The sequence below is a fragment of the Dasypus novemcinctus genome, chromosome 7 (genome assembly GCF_030445035.2).
Source record: "Dasypus novemcinctus isolate mDasNov1 chromosome 7, mDasNov1.1.hap2, whole genome shotgun sequence".
NCBI classification, from domain to species: Eukaryota; Metazoa; Chordata; class Mammalia; order Cingulata; family Dasypodidae; genus Dasypus; species Dasypus novemcinctus.
In genome coordinates this window covers 25,638,599-25,651,614 of record NC_080679.1, presented here as the reverse complement: position 1 = coordinate 25,651,614, position 13,016 = coordinate 25,638,599, and the positions used below count along the sequence as shown (strand labels likewise).

The following is a 13,016-nucleotide window of genomic DNA, read 5'->3' as shown; positions in this document are numbered from 1 at the left end:
GTGATTGCCCTGTTGAAGTTCTATTCCCAACCCCCCTTTTCTTTTGAATGTTCAAAAAAACATATTTATAAAAAATATAATGGGATAAGTTTATGTTTAGAAATGCAGCAATAAATACAGTTGAAGAAAAGAGAGCAATTCTACATTGATACATTGGCACAATCAGAAAGGGTAAATGCACCAGCCAGACCTAAATGTCTGCAGGCCGCTTTTGTACATGCTCCTTGAAACATCACTCATCAGCTTGCTAAGAGAATGAGTACACATATAATCACAAATGCACAATGATCATGACTTTATTTAAAAACCAGCAGACAATACTATAAAAACATTGCTATCTAAATTCCTAAAACACTGCATCTTAGATTTAGTTTGATAAAGACCACATTTAGCTACAAGCATGAGTTTAGTCTTCCATGTAGAAACCTGGCACTAAACTGTTAAAAAAAAAACAAAAAAAACAACAACACTTTAAGCAGAAGGTTGTAGAAATGCACAGTTCTTTAATAAAAGAGTTGGTTGTACAAGAGCACTCCCCTTTCAAAGTATTCCTTTTCACTTCATAAGTGAGTTATTGGTTATGCTGTTTGATTTAACTATTACAGCACTAAAAGCAACTATGTAGAAAAGAGGCAGTAAAAGAAAAAAGGAATGTAAGGCAATATTTCTTTTAGGTACAATAAGCATAACAGTGTTTAACGAAGACAAGATAAAAACTGAACTAAATACTGAGCGCTCCTCTTTTATGTATCTAATAATCAATACCTTTGTCCCATATTGGTAATCTCTGGGGTTGTCATCTTGGTATTCACCATGATATCAGGATATTCTGCCTGATAATTGCTATCACTGATTTCTGACCCATTTGTTCCTGTTCCTTGGCTTCCACTGTGAATGATAGGTTCTGCTGAAGCAGCATAGTATTTGAGATCATACACTTGCCACCCAAGCCCATACACATTCATTCCTTTCTGGAAAGCAACTTTGTTGGTACTCATCTGTAGAGAAATCATCAAGTTGTCCAGTTGTAGTGTTAGCTTCTGATCATAGATGTCTCTTCTGATATACCTGGGCTAACATTCCTGCCTGGCTGCTCCTTTGTTAGTGCCCATCTGCAGACTAATTGTGTTCTGGTTAAAAAGTTTGTCATTTTGCATCTTGGGATCATAAAGATGTCTCCTAGTCCCATAGGCTGTCATACCTGCCTGACTGGCACATTTGTTGGTTCCCATCAGCAAGCCAAATTACACTTTGGCCAACTTTTAATTTTTCCTTACCAAAATATCCTGTTTGTTTTCATGCATATTTAATTCCAATGTCAGGGATTGTATGGAATCCTTTTATCTTAGCCAGAGCAGCAAGAGCCACCAGTGTAATCTGAACCTGGTAATATTTCCATTCTAAAAAGATCATTTGCTTCAAATATGTCATGTGGTTTCATACCATAAGCCTGAGTAGCTTTAATAAACTTGCCAGTATTTTCCAACTAAGCCCAGTTTAATGAGGACTCATTGACCTTCTTCACTGAACTTGGCTGTAGTTTATGAGCTCAAAGAGGATAATGCCATCTTTCAGGCCCAACTGAAAGTCGGTGCCAATGCAGATGCCCGTCACCTCTTCTATCCAAATGTGAAGCTCTTCCTCTGCCTGATGATCATACTTAGACGCAATCCTGTTCTTGACCTTAGTGGAGAGTCCACAAGAAGGGCCCTTGCTGAAGTGGGTTCTGGTAGTTAGGGCAGCAGGAGGAGATTGTGCTAGAGTCTGGAAGTCTCTCGCACTCAGCTTCCTCGGTCCTGGCCCCAAGGGATGGCTGCAGTGGGAGATGCTCAGAGCTTGTTCCTCTTCAGGGTGCCTTGGCAACTTGTTCACACTGGATCCCAAAAAGCTTCCCGCTCCACTCCCGAGTTTGGCTTGCTTACCACCCGCCAGCACCAGGGCTCCCCACAGACTTCCCATAGTCTGTCTTCTTTTGATAAACTTATGACATATTTCTGAAAGATTGCGGCTGCTTACCTAGAACTTATATGGGGCTCACATCTTTTCACCCCTAGGCCCAAGTGATTTTTCACATGCTTAAGTTAAAAAAAAAATAAAATAAAATTAAGGGTAAAGGGAAGAAAGGAATGGGTTCACACTAAAGGAGTAGCCAGCAAGAAATAAGAGTTTTTCAGTTCTAGCCTTCCTTTAATTACTACAGATAAAAAAGCTCAAATAAGAGAATTGCAATGAAATGATCAAAGCAATAGCAATAGCCAGATTGTCCATTAAGCCTACGATCTACTGTCACCAGAACATTTTAAATTCTGCTCTTCTATCTTTGGAATTCCCATAAATTGAACACTCCCCTACCTGCCCAAATCTTCTCTAGTGATTATAATTACCAATATAAGAAACAGTGATCTAGTGCCTAAAGGCTCTCATAGCAACTTACGATGATGAATCATTTTCCTTAGGATAATCTTCATTCAACTCTGAACCAGATGATATCATTCTTTTCCTCTTTTCAGTCCTGCAGAGGACAGAGAAAAAAAAGTCATAATTCATTCCATTAAAAGTATAAGCCGGCGGCAGACTTGGCCCAGTGGTTAGGGCGTCCAGCTACCACATGGGAGGTCCGCGGTTCAAACCCCAGGCCTCCTTGACCCGTGTGGAGCTGGCCCATGCGCAGTGCTGATGCGCGCAAGGAGTGCCCTGCCACACAGGGGTGTCCCCCGCGTAGAGGAGGCCCACGCGCAAGGAATGCGCCCTGTAAGGAGAGCCACCCAGCAAAGAAAGTGCAGCCTGCCCAGGAATGGTGCTGCACACACGGAGAGCTGACACAACAAGATGACGCAACAAAAAGAAACAGTTTCCCGTGCCGCTGACAACAACAGAAGCGAAGAAGATGCAGCAAATAGACACAGAGGAGAGACAACCGGGGTGGGAGGGGAAGCGGAGAGAAAGAAATAAAAATAAAAATAAATATTTAAAAAAAAAAGTATAAGTCAACATACTCAAGAATTGTGACTACTGGAACCTGATTCTCTAAAACATACTTAAATATACTACAAAATTGTATGCTGAATACATTTCATTGACATAAACTAAATAGGACAAATACTTAATAGTTATCACCAAAAATGGACTGTAACTTTTTTCTTTCCTTACTCTAACACTGAACTCACTGAACCATCTCCTTCTTTTCTTCTTCAAATGCTTCATCTTTCTAAAAGGCCTAAAAATCTTTTACAGACAGACAGATTCAATGAGAGTATGAAAAAAAAGTCTATCATACCGATTTTCTAATAATCCTGATCTAAGAGGTGTTGATGTGGACGTCAAAGAAGGAATTGTCCGGGTGACAGGTATTCCACTTCCTACCGCAGTCTTAATAGATCCTCTACCTGGATTACCAAGAACTTTTCGAAATGGATTATCGTCTTTAGTATCCAAACTTCCTCTTTTTGAAGAGACCTGGAAGAATAAAATTTAAGATAGCTGAGTCTTCATATTAATTGGACTACTTTTATTCCAGTGATTCTCACAGCTGGGAATCATCTACAGAGAATCTATTCTACTTAGTCTGGGCTGGGACCCATTCATCAGTATTTTTTTTGAAAAGCACTCTGGGTGATTCTAGAGTAGAGCCAGTGTGAGAAACTAAGCTTGGTGTTTATTTTTCTGTAGTACTCTCTTAAACTTAAAATTTCATAGCTCACCTGGAGGTAGAAGGCAAGAACTTTGCTTTGAATTACTGATTTAAAAAAAAAAACTACAGTTCTAGGGATCAGTATAAAAATAGATCCTTGGGGGGGCAATATATTCAGCTACGATTATGATAAAGTGATAGGAATGTAAGAAAGAGGTGCAACAATGACACTGGTTTCAACAACTTAAATGCTAAGTCACAGATACTGCATATGCTTAGAGAGGGTTCTAGATTGGACCATTTGGAAACAAATGTATACAACAATGGAAAGAAGAGGGTGAGATAGAATCCACTGTCAGAAGATGAATCAAGAGTCTAACCCAAAGACACAGCAAGAACATTCAAAGAGAATACAACAATTTAAATATGCTAGTTGGGAAACTGTTTTACACCAGCATCCTCTCAAATAAGTTTTATATTTCTACATTAAGAGCTATGTGATATCTCTATAGAAGATATGTCCAATTGTTTTCTTCCTGGAATTATAATCTTAGGACAGGACAGAAAAAGACTTCTAAAGTCACATGGATGAATGACTAAAAAACTTAAATTTTTGAATGGGTGATACAGTCTCATGGTTTAAAAATGAAAATAATGTTAAAAGCCATATACTAAGAAGTCTCATTACCACTCCTGTCCTTCTCTACTACCCAGTTCTTCCACCTCCCATTCTCCTGTTCCTTATAAGTATTCTTCCATTACTTCTTTATGCAATAAAAAATCAGTATTTTATTCTTTTTTTAAAACAAATGGTAAACACACTACACAGCATACTATACTGTTTTATGTCTTTTACAAACTTTTTGATAACAACTTTAAAGTAAGAAACATTTTACATCATAATCTACATATAAATAATTTAAAACATCAGTTTCAGAAATTAGTATTTATCCATACTGTAAACAATACCCTCTGATATTTTCTGTTCTATTTCTTTAATTAATGACAGTCACAACTAGTAAAATTGATTTTATAGTCCAACTAATGGGAATTATCATTTGTAAAAGTATGACTATTTGCTTGTCTTACATACATTAGGACTTAAGCATTCAAATAATCCTCTAACAGCTAAATTTTTTACCTCTACATTAATAAATCTCAAAATAATTATGCTGAGTGGAAGACCAGATCAAAAAACTATATACTATATGACTCCATTTATATAATACTCTAGAAAATGCAAACTAATTTTTAGTGACAGCAGATCAGTGGTTCCTTAGGAATGGGAGGGAGCAGGGAGAGGTGGAAGAAAATGATTACAAAGTGGGGATGAGCAAACTTTTAGGGGTGATGGAAATAGTTACTATCTTGATTATGGTGATGGTTTTACAGTTGTATATATGTGTCAAAATGTATCAAACTGTATACTTAAAATATGCACAGTTTACTGCATGTCAATTAAACCTTAATAAAACTATTTTTAAAAACTCCAACCTATAAAAAGAACCTTACAAAAATGAAATCTTTTTCAATGCTTAGTCCAGTTAATGGACTAAGTAATCACCTCACTGTACCACCAAACAAAACTCACATATAATTTACTTAGAGGACAGCTTCAAAGATTTTCTTACTTTAAAAACAGTTCCAAGAAGTTTGGCTGCCTGGTTTCCCTTTGCAAAACAAATTATGAGAGACATGAGACTGCTAAGTTGTAATAAGAGGATTTATTGGTGCACAGCTAGTCTACGCTTGTCTGAATATTTGTGAAAGAAAAACTATTAAAAAAGCAAACGAAGACCTTAACAAAACAGTCTGGTACCATATAGTGTAGAGACCAATTTCCTAATGTAGAATAGACGCAAAAGCCAACACAGAACTAATAGCAGCAGACTTTATACGTCTGTTAGTATATGATAGAGCTAAGCACTTTTGCATACATCATCTCACAGCAACCGCTAAAATATTATCAGTCTTAATTTTACAGATGGGTAATGAGGTTAGAATATTTAAGTAACTTTTGCAACAACTCACAGCAAGTAAGTGGGAACACCAAACCCCACATCTAACTCCAAAGTTATATTTTTAAAACTACATTCTACTATGGTTCATAATCATGACCATGAGACATTAAGCAAAGGTTAACCTGTGTTTAGTGAAACTAAATTTAAGAGAAGAATGTTATAATTTCAGAAAAATTTTCATAAAAGTAGTTGAAGAGAATGAGATGGCTAAAATGGTAAATTTCAGAGACTGGAAAATACTCTTGTAACAATGCTAAAATATTAGGTATTACACTCTGAATTTTACTTCCTGCAACTACCTTATAAAATATACATGACAAACAGCCTAGACTATCATTAAAACAAAAAACAAAAAAACCCACAGTTATTAAGATTCTAATGAACATACCTGATTGTCTGAGTAAGAAAGTTGCCTGTTAGTTTCTTTCTGTGAGGTCCTGCTGCCCAGAATAGCTCCAAAACTACCAGACCCCTGAGAAGGTTTCATGGCTGGTGACAAAAATATCCCCAAATCACTTATTTTAATAAAGAGATTTATCTATCACTTATAATATTGAAGAAATGAAAGAAACAGTAGGAAAATGATAAAACAAATCTAAGTGCTTATCCACCAATTCTTTCTAATAAAAGTAAACCTGATATATAATAATAAAAATTTAAATCTAGAGTCTCAATCAAAAAATAAATAACATGCAAAAATGCAGGAGCACAATAGGGGACAAAGAAAGATACATTAAAAAGCAAGAGAAAATGCTAGAAACTCTTCTATGTAAATATACCAAGGAGAGAAACAGTCAGAAATCGTGACAGAAGTACTTCCAGTAATAGCATACTCTGCAGCATTCACTACAAGTAAAAGTTTATCAAGTAAAATAAATGGCTTCTCTTCTCAACTCTTTAGGACTTTTTCTTTACATTCAAATCCTCAATCAGTGTAAAATGTATGTAGATAAAAGGAATGAGATAAGAATCCAGCTTTAGCATCTTTAATGTGTGTCACATGGTCTTGCTTGCTCTATTCCTTGCAAAGTATGTTATCAACCTTGCACAGCTGAGGAAACTAAATCTAGGAGATTAAAATGACTTGCCCAAGATCACAGAAAGAATTAGTTAATCTCATAGATAGCTAACCTAATAATAGCAATAACCTGGTGAATGCTTATTAGGTATCAGTTACACGTTATATATATAAGCCCTAATTGTTTAAAAAAAAGCTCTGAAATTGAGGTAATGTAAAATTCATTTTAGAGATGAGGAAAACTGAAACTCATAATTATTAAGAATTGTCCAAAACCACATAGGAAGTATCAAGCAGAAACAGGATTTGAGCCCAAATCTGCTTAGTCCAAGATCCATGTTTTTCCACTATGCCATGTTATTCATATTTAAAAGTAGGTCTCCCGATAGTCTACTGGGCTTGCCATGCCAATGTATTTAGAGACATGCTTTTATAACACACATCAATTTTTTTTTTTTTTTTAGATAACAAGGGTGGGGATTGAACCCAGGACCTTGTTATGTAGGAAGCTGGCACTTAACTACTGAGCCACATTGGCTCCCGAGTTGGTTTTCTCCTTTGTTTGCTTATTGTGGTTTTTTTTGTTTTTAGGAGGCACTGGGACCTGAACCTGGGACCTTCCATGTGGGAAGCAGGCGCTCAACTGCTTGAGTCACATTTGTTCCCCCACACATCAATTTTTTTTTAAATTAATTAATTTAGAAGAAACTTCAGATTACATATATTACATAAAAAATATAGGGGACTCCCATATGCCCCACTTTCTCCCCACACACACATCAATTCTTAATATGGTATAAATACCCAATAATATGATGGGTATGATGGAATACAACTAAAACACAGAAATATTAATTAAATACCAGGAATGTAGCCCTGCCACACCTTCATTTTCTACATTTAAAATGTGTTATATTTAAGTTTAAAAAACATAATCAACGTTTAAATTAAAACTCAAGAAAAAACTTTTTCGAAATTTAAATCCTTCTTTCTAGTCATAGTCTTTTATAATGTCTAATATCAGAAAATGAGATGATTAGAGCTCACCTGCATGAAGTCTGTTTTGATGGACTGCATCTAGAAACAATCTCATTTCCTCTGCATCCTTACTTGGTACTTTGTCAATAGACAAGAAGCTGTTATCTTGTAGAGTTAACATTAGGCGACTTTGTTTTGCTCCACTGGGCCGAAGCACCACATTTTTAATATTATGACTTAGCTGATTAAGACAAAAAGGAAATTATCATCAAAAACTTATAATTAAAAAGTATAAAAAATTATATAATCAATTCTAAGTTACTTTTCTCACTCTTCCCTATATTTAGTTTTTTCCTTTTTCAACCAAAAAGAGTTTCCATTTCTTGATTCAAGTCAAATAATTAACTTTTAGTAGGTACAAACACATACTCTTAAAATTCATTTTACAGAGTAATCCTAGCATTCTTGATCCTATGATAGGAAATTTCATGTTTGCAGAAACAGAAAGGATAAACATGAATGAGTCAATTTTCAGATCACGGATGGTTATACTGTTACCAGTTTAAAAAGCCAAACTGGATTAGAGGCTATTTTATTTTTTAAACAAAAGCTTTGAAGATATTTGCCAAACTTTTAGGCAGCTACAATGAAAAAGAAAATATTAATCCAAATTATAATCCTCAAAAGAATTTCAACCTCTCAAAAATACATCAAAATACATTTGTGACTATAAGAACTCATCTTTTTTTCTTTGTAAACTGTCTAAGCAGGCTCACTTAACTTTCACTCAATGACAAAGATCATAGCACCATGGAACTCTCTGAACTTCTTCCCCTCTCCAAAAGTGTTTTAAAAAACCTATCGTATAAGTCTCCCCGACTTTGGATATGTGATGTGAAGTATTAACTTTTATTTTGTCTTGATCATCATTCTTCCAAGACTAAACAAAACTCTTCATGCTCTTTTTTCTTTTTAATTTCAAAATTTTAAAAATTTACAAACCTCTGTACCCATCAAGCAACATCGCTCCCTTCTCTTCCTCTATGCCCTGGTAACCTCTCATCTATATTCTGTCTCTACAACTTTCCTATTTCTAGACATTGCTCTATGAGGAATCATACAATACTTGTCCTTCTGTGCCTTGCTGATTTCACTGAGCAAAATGTTTTCAAGGTTCATTCACACTATGGCACATATCAGAACTTCATTCCTTTCTATAGCCAAATATTTCATTACGTGGGTATAACACAATTTTGTTCATCCATTCATCAATTGATGAACAGTAGGGTTGTTTTGGCTACTGTGAAAAATGCTACTAGGATAATGGGTGTACAAGTATCTGTTTGAGTTCCTATTTTCACTTTCGTTGGGTGGAGTGGACTTGCTGGGTCATATGGTAATGCTAAACTTCACTTTTTGAGGAAATGATGTACTACTTTCCTAAGTGCCTGAACCATTTTACATTCTTACCAACAATCCACGAGGATTCCAATTTCTCCACAACCTCTCCAAAATTTATTTTCTCTACATTTTTTAATATTGGCCATTCTAGTGCATATAAAATGTATCTCATTGTTGCTTTGATTTACATTTCTCTAAGCATTAATGATGTTGACCATCTTTCCATGTGCATATTGGCCACATGTGTATCTTCTTTAGAAAAATACGTTTTTAGGTCCTTAACCAATTTTTAATTTGGGCTGTCTTTTTATTGTTGAGTTGTAGGAGTTCTTTTTATATTCTGGATATGAGACCCTTTTTCAGATGTATGATTTACAACTAATTTTCTCCTGCTCTATAGATTAACTTTCCACTTTCCTGATAATGTCCTTTGACACAAAAACATTCTAATTTATGAAGTTGAGTTTGGTGTCATATCTAAAAATCCAATGCTAAATCCAAAGTCATGAAGATTTGCCCTTATGTTTCTTTCTAAGAGTTCTATGGTTTTAGCTCTTATATGTAGGTCTTTGATACATTTCCGTTTAGTCTGATTTATGGCACAAAGTAGGGGACCAAATTAATTCAACCTTTTTTTAAGGGTTTTTTTTTTATCATCTATACATTATTTTTGTTAGTAAAACAGAAACATGATACTTTCCCCACTACAATTCGCTCTGAAAGAAATAATTCTCTTTTAACTCCTAACAAATACTACATTTTCAAGACAAAAGGAATTATCAGTAGGCATTCTTTCTTCTATACCTAAGTTATTTGTCTCTAAAATATGTCAAATAAGCTTTTAAAGAGTCAGGAAGGCGTAATTTCATGAACTTTTCCCTCAGTAAATTTTGAGGTTGCTCTGGCTTCATGGTTTCACTGTGATCTTTCTCTTCCTCTTTGTAATCTTCTTCCATCTTTTCCTCCTTCTCACTGTCTAGAGGCTAAGGAATAAGCTGATTACCCACAAACACGTGTTAATTTTTTGTTTAACTCTCCTCCTTTTCCTTTTTGGTGGAGCCCTTTGAGAAATATCCTTGGCCTGCATTTCATCATTTATGACATTTCTAAATATGGCTGTCAGATGCTTTCTGGAGGTAATTACCAACCACAAATGCAGGTTAACAGAACTAAAATCTTAGCAGTGGTTTTCTTTATAGGTACATGCTAGAATACCTTCATCTTGAGATGGACAGATGATTTCATTCACAGCAAGGACCACTGCAAACTTGCCCAGACGATTCTTTTGATAGGCTTCTAGGAAATCAGGGTGACCTAGCCTTGCCCTGTAGCTTCCCTCTTGGACAGACAGTCTAGGTCTAGGAGCTGATTATCAAAGCTATCCCTACTTTTTTATGAATCTCTTTAGTTTTTCCTTGGCATATTATACCACATGTGAATGAAGCTCAATACCATGATTTATTCCAAAAGGACCTGTGCACAAAGCTCCAATGCAGCCGGCGGCCAGCCTCCACCCAAATTCATTCTTTGTTTTTTTAATTTCTCTCCCCTTCCCCCCCACTCCCCCATCCCCGCTTTGTCTGTTCTCTGTGTCTATTTGCTGCGTGTTCTTTGTCCTCTTCTATTGTTGTCAGCAGCATGGGAATCTGTGTTTCTTTTTGTTGCGTTATCTTGCTGTGTCAGTTCTCCGTGTGTGCGGCGCCATTCCTAGGCAGGCTGCACTTTCTTTCTCACTGGGCAGCTCTCCTTATGGGGCACACTCTTTGCGCAAGGGACTCCCCTACGCAGGGGGCACCCCTGCATGGCATGGCATGCATCAGCATTGTGCATGGGCCAGCTCCATATGGGTCAAGGAGGCCCAGGGTTTGAACTGCGGACCTCCCATGTGGTACGCGGATGCCCTAACCACTGGGCCAAGTCCACTTCCCCCAAATTCATTCTTTTGCGTATGGAAATCAAGACGCTGGGGAGCAGCTTTTATTGAAAAGACTTATCTTTCCACAATGCATGCAATTAGCACCCTTTTGAAAATCAACAGTCAGAGATGTGTGGGACTAATTCTAAACTTTCAATTCTGTTCCACTGGTTTATGTATATTTGCACTGTTTTGATTACTGTAGCTTTGTTTTAAGTTTCTAAATAAGGGAATGAGAGTCCCCCGACTTTGTTCTTTTTTCAGGGTGGTTTTAACTCTTTGGGGTGCCTTTCAATTTCACATGAATTTAAGGACTGCCTTTTCCATTTCTGCAAAGAGGCTGTTGGAATTTTGATGGGAATTGCGTTTTGAATCTATAGATCATTTTGAGTATCACTGACATCTTAAATATATTGTCTTCCAAACCATGAACAAATGATGTTTTCCATTTATGTCTTAATTTCTTTCAGCAGTGTTGGGTAGCTTTCAATATGAGACTTTCTCCTGTTTTGATTAAATTCATTACTATTTTCTTTTTGATGCTATTATAAATGGAATTGTCTTAATTTCTTCATTGTTCATTGCTAGTATACAGAAACAACTGAGTTTTTGTATGTTATCTTGTAGTCTGAATCTATTCTGAATTTGTTTATTAGGTGTAGTATTTTGCAGATTCTTTTAAATGTTCTATACATAGGGTCATGTCACTTGCAAATAGTTTTAGCTCTTCCTGATTTGGATGTCTTTTATTTCTTTTCTTACCTAATTGCTTTATCTCAAACTGCTAGAACAATGCTGAATGGCAGTAGTGATAGTGGTCTACAGTTGTCTTTTTCTTGATCATAGAAAGAAAACTTTTAATCTTTCACCATTAGTATGACGTTAGCTATGGGTTTTTCATAATTGCCTTTATCATACTGAAGAAGCTCCCTTTTATTCATAGTTTTTTCAGAATTTTAATCATGAAAGGCAGTAAATTTTATGCAAAAAATTTTTTCTGTGTCTATTGAGATGAACTTGTGTTTTTCTCCTTCATTCTAGCAATATAATTTACACTGATTGATTTCCATATGTTAAACTATCCTTGCATTCCTGGGAAAAATCCCATTGGTCTTGGTGTATAATCCTTTTAGTATGCTGTTGGGTTGGGTTTCCTAGTATTTTGCTGTGGGATTTTGCATCTACATTCATAAGGGAACTTGGTCTGTAATTGTCATATGATGTCTATATCTGGTTTTGGAATGAGGGTAATGCCGGCCTCAAAGACTGAGTTACGAAGTGTTTCCTCATTTACAATTTCTTGGGAGAATTTGTGTGGGATAGCTGTTAATTCTTTTAAATATTTGGCAAAATTCACCAGTGAAGTCATGTGGTTCTGGATTTTTCTTTGAGAGGTTTTTGATTACTGATTCAATCTCTTGACAAGTTATTAGTCTGTTGAGAATTTCTATTCTTGAATTTGTGGACAATCTATGTATTTTCAGGAATTTGTCCATTTCATCACAATTTGTTTTTTTTTTTAAAGATTTATTTCTCTCCCTCCCCTCCCCCCCCCAGTTGTCTGCTGTGTCCATTCGCTCTGTGTTCTTCTGTGTCCACTTGTATTCTTGTCAGCAGCACTGGGAATCTATGTCTCTCTTTATTGCATCATCTTGCTGTGTCAGCTCTCCGTGTGTGTGGCGCCACTCCTGGGCAGGCTGTGCTTTTCTCATGCAGGGCAGCTCTCCTTATGGGGCACACTCCTTGTGTGTGGGCCAGCTCATCACACAGGTCAGGAGGCCCTGGGTTTGAACCCTGGATCTCCAATGTGGTAGACGGATGCTCTATCCATTGAGCCAAATCTGCTTCCCATAATTTGTTAAGAGTACAACTGTTCATAGTATCCCCCTATAATCCTTTTTATTTCTGTATGGTTGGTAGGTAACATCACCATTTTCATTTCTGATTTTAGGAACTTACATCTTTTCTTTTTTTTTTTTTTTTTTTGGTCAGTGTCACTAAAGGTTTGACCATTTTATCAATCTTTTCAAAGAACCAACTTTTGTTTAGTTG

The 13,016-nt window shown here is 36.2% G+C and overlaps 1 protein-coding gene and 1 pseudogene across 3 annotated transcripts in view; both read right to left on the bottom strand.

Annotated features, from left to right (window-relative positions):
• Positions 1-13,016, bottom strand: part of USP37 (ubiquitin specific peptidase 37) — a 127,282-nt gene that overhangs the window by 101,148 nt on the left and 13,118 nt on the right. For all 3 annotated transcript variants that reach the window (XM_023592035.2, XM_071216127.1, XM_004469573.4), the window contains 4 exons: positions 7,718-7,889; positions 6,041-6,141; positions 3,278-3,456; positions 2,435-2,512 (listed from right to left, as the gene is read on the bottom strand). In XM_023592035.2, coding sequence (XP_023447803.1) covers positions 2,435-2,512; positions 3,278-3,456; positions 6,041-6,141; positions 7,718-7,889 — 530 coding nt within the window. The remainder of the gene's footprint in view (positions 1-2,434; positions 2,513-3,277; positions 3,457-6,040; positions 6,142-7,717; positions 7,890-13,016) is intronic.
• LOC105747202 (calponin-3 pseudogene) lies at positions 389-2,251 on the bottom strand (annotated as a pseudogene).